A 13,372-nucleotide genomic window follows, 5' to 3' on the forward strand; every position below is an offset into this window, starting at 1 on the left:
ACCTACCTAAGCATTGTTGCAGATCACGAACACCCTTTCATGGAAACAGTATTCCCCAAATGGGGAGAGTATTGCGCCCTGCCTCAAATCAAAAAGGGTTCAGGACCACAACGAGTTCAAGGTGTTCCCCAGGTCATGCAACTCATACGAGGATCTGCTCTTGGTGCCAGATACCACAGAGGTCTAGTGGAGTCCATGCCTCGACTGGTCAGGGCTCTTTAGGGTGGTCAAGTAGTCATAATGTTATGGCTGATTGGTGTATTTCACTTGCAAGCTCAACCTTTCTCTCTCTGCCTCCTTGTTTCTCTTTCTCTTTACCACACAGTGCTCTCCATACATGCATCATCACTTCATTAACTCTCTTCATCGTTCATTTGTGTTCTAAAGAGGCGAAGAAGCAGCCGTTTGGTTACCGGTGCTACATTTATCTGAGTGTGTATCACTGCTGGTGAAACTAAAGTTACTCTGTTCACGATCAAATGAACGCACACGGCGTCAGCTTGTTACATAATGAGAGGGAGGAGATGACTCGGGTGAAGCCCACAGCTGTGCTGACTCTCTCCCTGTGATGTTCAGCGAGGCTGGCAGAGGAGAGGACCGCGGGGCAGGGAAGCAGTGCACCATGGGAAGGTCATGAACCTGCCGACCTGGATCACGAGTCAGTAAAACACAATCTATCTATCTATCTATCTATCTATCTATCTATCTATCTATCTATCTATCTATCTATCTATCTATCTATCTATCTATCTATCTATCTATCTATCAGCTCTGTTATCCTCAGTTGCCTCCATGTGGTGGCTCTTAGGCATTACACTCTCATAAAAGCACTACACAGCAGCTTTGTTAATTATTTAGATGCCACAATTTCATGCAAATTAAAAAAAGGATTTTAAAAATAGATTGCATTTATTTATTTCTGGCTACACACAGACCCCTTAATAATGACGCTTGTTTTTTTTAAAATGAATAAATGTGATAATAATAATATTATGCAAATTACAAATTTGATATAGATAAGTAATGAAAGACAGAGAGTAATTTACATTTTCAGACTCTTTATTCAGTGTTGAAGCTCGGCTGCTGATGACATTTTAGAAACTGAAGGATAATAACAGTGTGCAGTGCAGTGTTCAGTGCTCGTTCTGAAATATCTATTTAAATCTTTGCAGATATTCAAACTGACGTTTCTTTTTTTATTATTATTTCTGATTTTGGCTGATGCAAGTTGACATATAACCTCTAATTATGACCTTTGGATGCTGAAGCTTGCAGGACTGTACCAAACCGTGCCCCCCCAGTTTTCCTTGTTTTTGTGTTTTATAAGGATGAGAAGTTAAAATTTCTGTCTTAAATAATAAACAGTTCAGGTTTATTTGAATATATACATAAAATACATAGTCAATGGAGTTTGGATTTTCAGTTTTGCAGCAATAATCCATTTTGAAACATGGAAATTAAACTAACATTTGCATTGTTTAATCCTAGACTGAATATTTCTGTGCAGTTTACATTTGATTTCACTTTTCTTTGTTTACTGTCTGTACATATAAAGAATTACATTTGAAAACATGAACATATTTGCAGAGAACATGAACTGCTGCATGTTCATGTTCAGGTGCAAGATCAAACGACTCAAACTCTTCATCAGAGGTAGTAGTCTTCCTCCTCGATGTCCCCGTGTGTGTCCTGGAAGCCGAGCGCCTGGATGTCGTGGGTGATGTCGGTGATGCGTCTGTTGAATTCCTGAGATCCCGAGGCCAGAGAGGAGTTGTCATACCTGTTGGGAGGGGGAAACTACAGATGATTCACATTTATTTCTATAAAAATAACGTGGACTGTGGACACAGTTTTTCATCAAAACAAAAGAAAGCATGACTGAAAGCTTGTCTGGCCAATTTACTGACAAAATATCTGGGTTTTGAAGCGTGATCAACATATATTAGGTGAGTTACTACCTTTTGCTGAATGCACCGTGTCAGTAAGACACCAGTGTGGTGTTTAGAAACAATTCAACCTCACAGAGAGTTTCAAAAAAAGGCTTTGAGACCATCACAATCTATCAATCTCTTGACCCACATACCCTCTCATAGCCGTGGCTGACATGTTGCTCATGCTGCGTTTGATGCGTCCAAAGCTGTCAGTTAAAATTCCACCCTCCCGGATCCCAATGCTCTCCAGGAAACCCTCAAACACTCCGACGTCCTTGTCAGGGATGAACGGACGCATGCCTGGGATACAAAGATAATGAGTCAGATATTCATGATAGTTGAATATTTATTTTTTTAAATGTTTCACTGATTCTGGTGAAACTGGATCATATTTTATGGAGGAAATGTTTTCTGGTTTTCCCTCTGATGTCCTCCGGCTGCTCCGCCTCAACTCTCTGTGATTTACAGAGTTTATGATGGACAGTGAAGTAAACTGCTGACAGCTGTAGCTGCTGTTAGCTCAGTTCGTCAGCTTGGCGGTGAGCTCAGAGCAACGGGTACCCGCTCACCGCCAAGCTGACGAACTGAGTGTTTGTACCACAGGTGTTATGGACTACCAGGAAGAAGAAGAGGAGGTAACCGGGCTCAGCAGCTTCTATGGACATGATGGCAGAGGAGAAGAGAGTGAAGAGGACGCTGACGGAGGAAGCTAAGAAGAGAAAAGGAGAGAGTGAGCGAGCAAGAAGCCGCCCAACAAGACTAAATGTGGGACTGATTTATGGTGAAATAAAAGGCTGAAGGACAGACGGCGAGCTGGGCTGACGGACTCGCTACTTGATCAGAAGTAATGTAAACGAAATAAATACTCGAGTACAGCTGTCCATAATAATAGTAATAGTGGGATTACACTCTGAAACTGGGGGCAACAAATCACAACAAATACTGGGATTACACTCTGAAACTGGGGGCAACAAATCACAACAAATACTGATTTGTAACATTTTGAGCAGGATTTTTAGTTGTAACATTTCTAAATCTTGGTATTTCTGCTTTTCCTTGTGTGACAGATTTGAGTACTTCTCACACGGCCATGTTTTCACAGTACAAGCAGCGCCTGCCTTTGGCTGCCTGCATTATTCATATGACCTCCATCAGTCGTACGAGTTGATGTGTGTGCAGTGCATTGCGGGGAACTCGGGGGCAGAGGGTATAACCTCAAATCGTCTTCATGAATCCGCCTTTAGGAGTTCATGTGTGATAAATAATCGGCAGGATTTGAACGTTTCTGACACTGGTGACTCCTAGTGGCAGCATAAAAACATAAAACATATTTTTATATGATTTACTATAATAAAGCAAATGTATGTGAACCTGCCTGGGGTTCAAATGAAGTGTTTGATGTTTGTCTGGTTTCTGTTTCTTCCTTCGTAATAATGATTATACAGCAGCAAACTGAGCATTAACAGAGTGAGTGGTGAGAAGCATCGCACATCAACCCCCTCCTCTCTCTCTCCCTGACTTGTGAACAGGAAGTTGTGGCTTCCTCGGTGGAAGTGGGTCAGAGCCGAGTAAAGACACAGACACACACACACACACACACACACACACACACACACACAAAGTAAACATGTGAACACACACTCACACACACACACACACACCATATATGTCAATATATCATAGCCTATACAGTTCACACACACTCTCCCTCTGCAATAAACCACAAAAACACTATGAATAGTAAGTTGTGGTTGTGGTTTCAGTTAATGAGCTTTGTGTGTGTGTCTGTGTGTGTCTGTGTGTGTGTGTGTTTCTCACCCAGCAGCAGGAACTTGCGGTTGTCTCCATACAGTTGCAGCAGCTCGGAGCAGAAGTGGTCGATGTTTGATCCCAATCTATATTCTCTCAACAACACCGCAAAATGCTGCAACTCCCCTGGACTCAGCTTGTTACGCAGCTGCACACACACACACACACACATGCACACACACACACACACACACACACACACACACATACAAAGAGAGACTCAGAGTGTACAACAACACAGATCTTCAATAACTGCTAAGTGATTGTTCCTGCCTCCTAAACTCTTTAGTCACTCTGCTCACAATGAAAAAAGATAATAAAATAAAATTGGGGAAAAAATTAATCAGAATTATTATTTTTTCTTTAAACATGTAAATATTATCAATGTTAATAATAGTTCTGCATTGAAATACAGCTATGGGAATACGATTACAACAATACATTCATGTATAACTGAATAACATTTTATTACTTTTACTTTTACATTTCAGTTTATTAAATATCAGTGTAATATATTCCTGTTCTCGACTGCAGTCACACAGCGAGGCGCAGCTCTTTCTTTTGCTCTTGGTGACCCATGGGAGTAAAATTGTATTTCTGCAGTAGCTCATATCCAGAATTCAATATATCTGGAGGCCTTGCAGCAAACTAAGAGACTATGCTGGCTTCTCCTTTCATCTCTCAGCCGCCTGTGCATGTATTTTACGGACAAATTGGAAATCTTCTAACTTCGTTCTAACCCTTCACATTCAGCAGATCGGGAGTGAAAATCCATTCTCCTTTATAGGGGCTGTGTTAATTTGTTATAGATCATGGTGGGGAACATTGCTCGCACACTCACTGTGATCATGTACTCCTGCATCAGCAGCAGGGCGGGGTTACTGTCTCCTCCATCGCTGACTGAAGCCAGACTGCGACGGGAGTCCTGCAGCGAGAGAGATGAACTCTCGCTGTAAGTCTCACTGTAGTAGAGCTCGAAGGCGTCCTGGGAACCATCACTGAGGGAGAAAGAGGACATTACTATCACCTGGCAGGCAGAATAATGGATAGATGGATGGATAGATGTGTTTGTCAGACAAACAGCTGCAGATCAAATGTCAATTACTGGATTAGGTCATTATAACTTATTGATCTATAGAGACATTCAATGTTGCAGCCTCAGTCAGGGTCAAATGTTACTCACTATGAGCTGCAGCAGCTAAACTCTGGATCATAACTGTAGGACATGTCAGTGAGACAGCTGTCGCCTGCAGAGCGACAGGGGATAAATGCAAACATTAGTGTTCAAATCATCTGAGATCATGAAGTATTAGACTCACAGGTGAAGTTAAAGCCTCGCTAGCATCCCCCACGGTGGCTTCAATAAAACTAAACACAAAAGTACAGAACAAACCATCTGTCTGTTTTAGTCTTATCAGCACTGGAGCTGAAATTAAAGTTTTTCCAGAGGGTGGTGATAGAAACTCACAGTGTCATGCAGTGTGTGTTGTCCTTATCAGGGAGCAAAAGAACATTGGAAAACCTGATAAAAAGTTTTTTATCAGAATGTCTGAAAATGAATTAGTACAACGCATAAAATATTTAAAAGCTTGTTTTTAACATTATAAAGTTTCTACAAATCTTTGCTTCATTTATTCTACTCCTGACACACACAACGCCAACGTGTCACTCACTCCTCTGCAGCCAATAGCGGTCCGGCATGGAGTGGTGAAACCCGGCTCTGTCGACACACTCGATGGTCTGATGGCCGTAAATGATCTGGAACATCTGACAGATCAGAGAGCAGTACTCCTCTGCAGCATCCTGCACACGCACACACACACACACACACACACACTGAATTACTTATCACATCAATAATATCTGCGACCGTCTCTGACATCACAGCGATGTCGACTTCCAGCAGGGAGAGAAAGCACAACCTTATTAAATCTTAATCTTTTGAAACCTGATTTTCCACCGTCCGAGCAGCTTCCCTGCAGCAGCTGCATGGTGTTAGTGCCTTGTTCAAGGGCACGTACGCAGTACTAAGTGTGAGGATTTGAACCAGTAACTGCCTAAAGTTCAGCCAGCAGCCTGTTGTGATTACTGCAGTCTGTGAGTTTCATCTGTACCAGTTGAACAATGACACACTAATGCTGCCAATCCAAACAAATTATTGCTCCAGGGGCATGCACAACAATGACTAAGGATCACACACATAGATGAGTGTGTGTGTGTGTGTGTGTGTGTGTGTGTGTGTGTGTGTATGCACAGATGAATGAGGATCATCAGTATTGCTCTACTTTCCACGGTTGCAGAATCAAATGATTAGTGAACCCCGATGAGAGAGCTCTTTTCACGGCTTTATTTCCCATCACTGAATGTCCACAGTGATATTTACAAATTATCAACTCTGAGCACACACACACATGCACACATGCACACACACCAACTGTTAGTGTGTTTTCAGTCTCTAGCAGGACATGGATGGTGACGTTGTTGTGTTGTCCATCATTTATCTCAGCCACCGTTGGATGGATTGTTCTGCACTTTGGATGAGTTGTAATGATTTTACACTTGTGAAAGTGGTATACATGTTCTCATAAAGTGTTTTCTGTTTTCCCATCATCCTCAATATTCAAAACATTAACATGCCGTGCTTTAACATGGCCAAAAAAAAGGAAGAAAAATGTCCAGCATGAGACATTTGATTGCTTAATTGAGGTCATGGACAACTTGTCAAATACAGCTGCTTGGTCAGTGCTCATAAATTAAAAATATGACGCAGTAATATTCCTAGTGTAATTTAAATGTTACACACCTATGTAACATAAAAGAACTTTCAATCCAATAAAGCCAGATCGAGTGTAACTTGCAGAATCATGCACATAGACATGAAGGGTCATTCTTAGTCTGTTAGGTTGGTCAGCTTATGATTCATTCTTTGGAAATTACCACATGGAACCACGTGGTACTGTACATGGGCGTTTCCTTCATCCTGGACACAAAGAGTAGAGAGTGGTTTGTGAGCTTGCATCGATGCAGACTGGGTGTGCAAACAAAGTTAGTGGATGTTTGAACATGGGACATGAACGGCTTTCTCAACTACACCTCCTACAGCTTCATCTCTAGAAGCATGGTGCCATTGACCAAGCTGCAGTGTTTGATGAGATGAGGTGACCCACCCTGTTCTCCACAGCCAGGATGACCAGGTTGCAGTAGGCATCAGGGCAGGGAGTCGGCTCCAGTGGGTTGTGGTTCCGTCTCTCCCAGCTGCCGTAGCTCTTCCCGCGTTCCCAGCTTCCCGTGCAGGCTTGCCGCCGTTCCCAGCTCCCCCCACCACCGCCTCCTCCACCACCTCCTCCTCTCCTTTCCCAACTCCCACCTCCTCCACCTCCTCCCCCATGCCTCCTTTCCCAGCTCCCACCGCCGCCTCCTCCTACTCCCACCCCCACCCCCCAGCTCCCGCTCATGGGTCTCGCTCTTCGGTTCTCCCAGCTCCCTCCTGTTTTACGTGTTTGCTGCCTCCTTTCCCAGCTGCCTCCTACTCTCTTCCTCTCCAAACTCCCTCCTCCTCCTCTCTCTCCTCCTCCTCCTCCTCCTCTCTCTCCTCCCCCTCCTCCCCCTCTGTCCACGTTCTGGTTTTTGTCGTGGTTACTCCTGGACAGTGACGGCCTCCAGTCCACTCCGCAGATGGTGTGTCGTCGCTCCATCGTGCCTCCTGCAGGTCGAGGGTCAGCGTTGCTGCTCATGGTTTGACGTCGGCCATCAATGCCTGTTGGCCTTTTCCTGTCCAGGCTGTCATCGCCGGCAACCACCGTGTCCACGTTCAGACCTGTGGGACGAAGGTTCAAGTACGTAATCTTTTTCATGCTATTCATATGTTTCCCACTACAAAATAACTGAACTTTCAAAGCAAACATCATCAAAACTGTCTATTTTGTCAACTGAGAAACAAAGCATCTGCTCCACAGGTGTCTGCTCCACAGGTGTGTCCTCACCTGTCTTGAGGACCAGCAGGTGCAGCGCGTCGTCTCTCAGGTAGGACGCAGCAGCGATCTCGTGCGTGGGAATCCTCATCAGCAGCTTCTCGTTGTCTCTCCACGTCAGCAGCAGACAGCGAGCAGACAGACTCAGAATACAGTCCTGATCCATGCTGGTCTTCAGCGGCAGCACCTTCAACTGCTACTGACATGTGAATATAGATTATTGATTACCGAGTCAGACATTGTTAAGTATTGATTACTCTCAACAGGGATAAGATACAATAAAAGTTATAGATGAATAAGCCCCAAGGTAATAAGGTATTAGATATGTTATTGATTTCCAATCCCAACAATAAAGGTATTTACTAATTACAACAGTAATTGATTATAGAAGGTTCGAAGGAACCCTGGCTGTTCATCTCTAACCTCCTGTGCTTCATTAGCAATACATTATTGATAAGTAACCTCAGTCATAGATTGGTTGTTAATCACAAAGCTTAAAAGTGCTTCATTATACAGTAGATAGACTGACAGTTATTGATAGCTATCCTCAGGAGTGATTAGTGACAGATCATTAATTGATTACTCACCCTGGCTGTGTCCAGTAGTTGCAGCAGTTCATCTCGGCTGGAGGGATTCAGTGAAACTGACACCCATGTCAGGTGACCAAGGAACTAAGATGAAAGGTCAAAGGTCACTTTATCATGAGGTCAGTATATTTTATTCTATTATTCTGTATTTCAGGTTCTACCTTGACTTCCTTCTCTATGTAGTCGAAGATGAGCCTCTCGGGGTGGATGAGGTAGTCCGGTGGGTAGAGAGGGACGGTGTGTAGCGGGCGGCGGTAAACGCTGCCTCGATCCACCGGCCTGCGACCAGATTTTGACCAGACCAGTCGCTTAATAGGAGAGACAAAACCCTGCGGAGAGACGGGAAGAGAAAAGGAAGAAATGTGCATTGTGTTATCTTCAGGTGTCATGACCGCCTCCAAATTTTTGTATATTCATTCATCCAAGAGGATAAAGATTGATGGGTTTGGTGACACAGTGACTCATTCTCTGGCTCCACCATTAGGCCAAACTTTCCACAAAAGAAATCTTTTATCTTTCAGGGCATTCCTGCTCCCCTGAGGATGATCCCATGTTGATTTTAACCCTCTGGACCAGGCCTGGGTAATCTGTTCCACAAAGGGCCGATGTGGCTGCAGGTTTTTGTTCCAACCAACCAAGAGCACACAGTTTGAATCAACTCTGTGAAGACTGAGATCGGTTGATTAAATGAGTCAAGTCCGGTGTGCTGCTGCTTGGTTGGAAAGGAAACCTTTGTGGAACAGATTGCCCAGGCCTGCGACTCCCACTAGACTTCTCAAATGTTGCTGCAGTTGCTAAAACGGTTGTACTGTAAACAGCTATTTCCCCCATAAGAACAAACAACTGTACAGCTAAATAGAGAAAAGAATCACCCAATTTATGTGTGGAAACGCCATCACAACCAGGTCAGTCCTCCCTGTGGACTCTTCAGTGAACTGTCCCCTAGGAACCAGCCTCCGCCTGGGCAGTGAGAGTCCCTCTGTCTATCTACGGTGATTATGTGATGAAATTTCGAGCAACCCAGATAGTCATAAAAACAACAGAAATGTGGTAGTAGGTAGTGTCTTTGGCAACTTATATGAGTATAGATCTTGAAAAGTTGGCATGACCTAGTCAGTCCTCCCTGCCGACTCTTTGGCGAACTGCCTCCGCCTGGGCGGTGAGAGCCGGGTGAGTTCCTGCTGTTTGCTGATGGCGATTACGTGATGTGAGCAAACACTTGAACTTAAACAGCCGGTCAGGATCTCACAACACAATCTTACAACTTCCATAGGATTGTAAACCTGTGGACGCTTTGTCGGTGAAGGATTTTTAGATTTACAGTGGAAACCGGGTCCAGTCCATGTCCAGTCACGTGTAGGATGTTTTGGGTTTCATTTGTGTGTACATGCATGCCTCGGGTGTGTGTGTTCTTGCATGCGTGTTAATGCAATCCATCCCCTTGGCTGTTCCAGCAATGATTGACAGGTGAGCAGTGATCTCTGACAGCTCCCTGCTGAGACTCACTGACAACAGAGCACACACTGTTAGACACCCACTGACACACACACCAGCACACATTAATATGCCGTGGCTTGAAGGCGTGAAACGAATAGATGTTGTAACACACGCTGAAAAGAGAGGAAATTAGCTTGTTTAAGAGTCGGAAACACGTCTTGTCTCTGAATAATAACGAGGACAGATCTCCACATATCAGAGTTATGCCGGCTTCCGATGAACATCTCTGTAGTCAGCGGAGTTAAATCGTAAGGACAAAGACGGAGGGTGTTTATAATGAGTTTTGTTCTTCGTCGTGTTCCTTTGAGGAGACAGAAAGAGAGAAATAATTGGATTTTCTAATGAATGTGCTTAATGTGGCAACCTGCACAGGTCAGACTAAGGTGCTATGGAGCCAGTTAATGCTTCTTTTTCTCTTAGTCTTGGCATTTTTTTTAAACACTGTATATTTTTTAGTTCTTATGCGGCTTTATTTGAAGTTTTAGGAAACCAGCTGTGTGTAAGATGCTGCCTATCAGTTAAAGTAAACTAAATCTATGAGGTTAAATCAACAGGTTGGGCCTGTCGCACAGGGAAGTTTATCCTTTGCGGTGTCACAATTCACGTACTTCCATACTTACAAATGTAAGAATGCAATGTACTGTGAGTATCCGGACACTCAATGGTCGGCATTTTGACTACGTAGCTGAAGGGGAGGGACCACCGGCATTCTGTAAAAGGAAGCTGCTGGAGAATACTGCAATATATAAATCATAGTACTTGTACATATGTTCAGTTTTATATTTTAGTGGTCAAATGTTGGCGCTAATGTGGTTGCAATTCGGGGAATAGGAGGAAGTGGTAAAATGTTGCCACCAGTGCACAACAGCCGTACTCAAATCGAGACAACACTACTCTGCTGAAATTGAAATGGATGGATCCAAACTGAGACAAAGCGTTTGTGTCCTTTGCAAATGTATTTGGTTCCAAGACAGAAACATAATCAGTCAGAATAGCTCTCAGAGTTTATTTATGTTTTCTCTGTACTGTTTATCGTCACTATCTCTATAATTATATTCAGGATTGTAAATCATTTCAATCAACCAAGAATTAATGGGCGGGGAAAACTATCTTTGAGGCAAACAAGCCGGTAGATTAGATAGTTAGCTCGTCAGCTTGGTCGCCAATAGGACAAAATTCATAGAGTTTATTTGCAAGAGGACGATAAATAAAACTGTAGGCTCTTTGTCCTTCAAAGGTCAGCACTGTCAACACGGTTTGCTGTTGGTCAACAGTGTGAATATGCTTTACAAAGGTTACCACACTTGAACTCAATGCAAAGGACTCAGACTTACTTCACTGTCACAAGTGAGTTGATTGGTATAACTTTGCCACAAAATTTCAGCATTTGAAATTAGGAATTAAGCTTGTATTTGTTTCTAACTAAGATTTTCTGGAACTCATTTGGTTCGTCTTCATGAACCTAAAGTCTCCAGAAGAAAGAAACAAAACGTGTAAACTCAAAACCAGAACAGAAGCTGCTGTACCTTCTTGGATTTCTTGGGTTCATAGTCCATCGTGGTTCAGTCTTCCTCTGCGCGGGTCCTGTTCTGGGTCAGCTGAGTCCTGGTCCTGGTCACGCTTGTTTCAGTCTGTCTTTTGTTGTCTTTGCGTCTGTCTCGTAGTTGTTCTTTCCATCGTTCCTTCTGCCTTATTTTAGCTTCTGTCCCGGCAGCTTCATTCCTGTTCTTTCTCTTTCTACACCGATTGTTCTTTTGAGACCCCTCCTGGGGCCACACACACACACACACACACACACACACACACACACACATATACATACACAAAAGAGAGGAGAACAGGAAGCAGAGGAAGCCCACTTCCTGTCCGAGAGGAAACTCCACCAGAGACTGATAAGGCCCATTCTGCAGCGATCACACACACACACACACACACACACACACACACACACACACATTGACCTTAAATTAAACTAACGTGAAAGTTACACTTACATAAGGTAATTCTGTGTTTTGTTGTTTACAGTGAAACAATGACAGAAAGGTTGTGCAGTTTGTCAGTGATCAGCATCTATAATTCACGAAGCTTGTGATCAACATTCAATTCAATTCAATTTTATTTTTGTAGCGCCAAATCATAACACAGGCCCAACAGTTCCACCATGAGCAAGCATTGGCGACGGTGGCGAGGAAAAAAAACAGGCAGAAGCCTTGAACAGACCCAAGCTGGTGGTCAATAATGACAGGAGTAATGCTCATCCTCACTGATTGTAATGACATCTGTTGTTTACAGACACTGTAAAAGGACACATTCATTTATATATTGTTTAACACTTTTTGAAACCATTACTTTAATCCCAACCTGAAACTTAAGCTCCATCAAACAAAAGAACATTTAAAACCTTCAAACCTTCTTTCAGCTGCCTAAACATTCTAGAAAAAGTTTTGTTTTTCACTCCTCGACACCGCTAACGCTTCGTTCACCTGCCTCAGAAAATCGACTCCAGCTGGCTTAGAGCACTGCAACCAAGTATTATATTATTCAACCAAAACTGGATTTAGATCATGTTAAACTCCTGTTTTAACTTCTTCAGGATTTATTTTCACTTTTAATTCTTGACATACAAAGCATTTCATGGAGTCACCGCTGTAAAGTTCATTCTCCAACAACAGGGAAGAGACTAAAGTCGGCTGCTGGCACACTGATGGAACAAATCCAAACAAAACACTCGATCCAACCTAACAGGCCGAAGAGTCGGCTTCAAAAATAACCTGGAAATGGAAAGTGAAGAGGATGTAATTTAGAGACACCCACTGTGTTTAAAATCAACAGGATGTCTTCAAACACGCAAAGAAAGCAGCGGTTATTAAAACATCTCATCCTGCTTGTTTTCTGCAGAGTTCCCTCACTCTTCTCTTCACCCTTAATATATAAAGTGTGGCTGCTTGTTCATGTCGAAATCACACCACCACTGTCTGATTATAAGGGATGATTAATGCACTTAATATCGCTTAATTTAACAGCAACTTGTCAAAGATTAAACTTTAAGTACACAGTCTGCAGTGTTCTCTGGTTGTCTGCTGTCTTCCACGGTTCTCTTGCCAAGTGTGACTCAGCGTTAACTTTCACAGCACTTTTAAATTTAGCCGCAAGTCTGTTGATGCAAGCCTTTAATTAACCACAATGACTCCACAGAATACGCTCACGTTAAATGCTTCTTGCCTCGGTGTTGATCGCATTTGAAGTGACGACGTAATGTCCAGGTTGGCGAAAGGCTCGTTTAGACCTGTTTTATTCATTAAGCCTCTGACTCGTCAGTGATGGGATCTGACATGAACACATATTTAACTCCAACAACTAAAGTTTAGCAGCATTTGAATCAAGCGGTGGATTTTTTTGACAGCAATGCCAATCACACCACAGCCACACAGTCAGCTGGCATTGGATGAGAGGTTGGTGTGCTCACATGGTTGACACATAGAGATAACCACACACACACTCACATTAACTCCTGTATCAACCTGCATGTGTTTGGACTGTGGGAGGAAGCTGGAGTACCCGGAGAGAACCCACACAA

General features: G+C 43.2%; 1 protein-coding gene across 1 annotated transcript; it reads right to left on the minus strand.

Annotated features, from left to right (window-relative positions):
• Positions 1-1,042: 1,042 nt before the first annotated feature.
• Positions 1,043-11,582, minus strand: ccm2l (CCM2 like scaffold protein). The gene is made up of 13 exons (XM_019266117.2): positions 11,322-11,582; positions 8,460-8,627; positions 8,299-8,382; positions 7,724-7,907; positions 7,237-7,557; positions 7,117-7,155; positions 6,908-7,086; positions 5,414-5,543; positions 4,924-4,987; positions 4,582-4,738; positions 3,750-3,888; positions 2,084-2,231; positions 1,043-1,780 (listed from the first exon to the last, which is right to left on the minus strand). Exons 1-13 carry the CDS (start codon positions 11,349-11,351, stop codon positions 1,648-1,650), a joined length of 1,776 nt encoding a protein of 591 aa, XP_019121662.1. The 5' UTR covers positions 11,352-11,582; the 3' UTR covers positions 1,043-1,647.
• Between the last annotated feature and the right edge of the window lie 1,790 nt (positions 11,583-13,372).

This window comes from Larimichthys crocea, chromosome XV (genome assembly GCF_000972845.2).
Source record: "Larimichthys crocea isolate SSNF chromosome XV, L_crocea_2.0, whole genome shotgun sequence".
Lineage (NCBI taxonomy): Eukaryota > Metazoa > Chordata > Actinopteri > Sciaenidae > Larimichthys > Larimichthys crocea.

What these genes read in the sequence shown, in the direction of transcription:
- ccm2l (XM_019266117.2), bottom strand. Translation starts at nt 11,351, where the DNA reads ATGGACTATGAACCCAAGAAATCCAAGAAG. An exon ending in ACATAGAGAAGGAAGTCAAG is followed by an intron (nt 8,383 to 8,459) that starts GTAGAACCTGAA and finishes CTTTCATCTTAG; the next exon opens with TTCCTTGGTCACCTGACATG. An exon ending in AAGGAGGCATGGGGGAGGAG is followed by an intron (nt 7,087 to 7,116) that starts GTGGAGGAGGTG and finishes GGGAAAGGAGAG; the next exon opens with GAGGAGGTGGTGGAGGAGGC.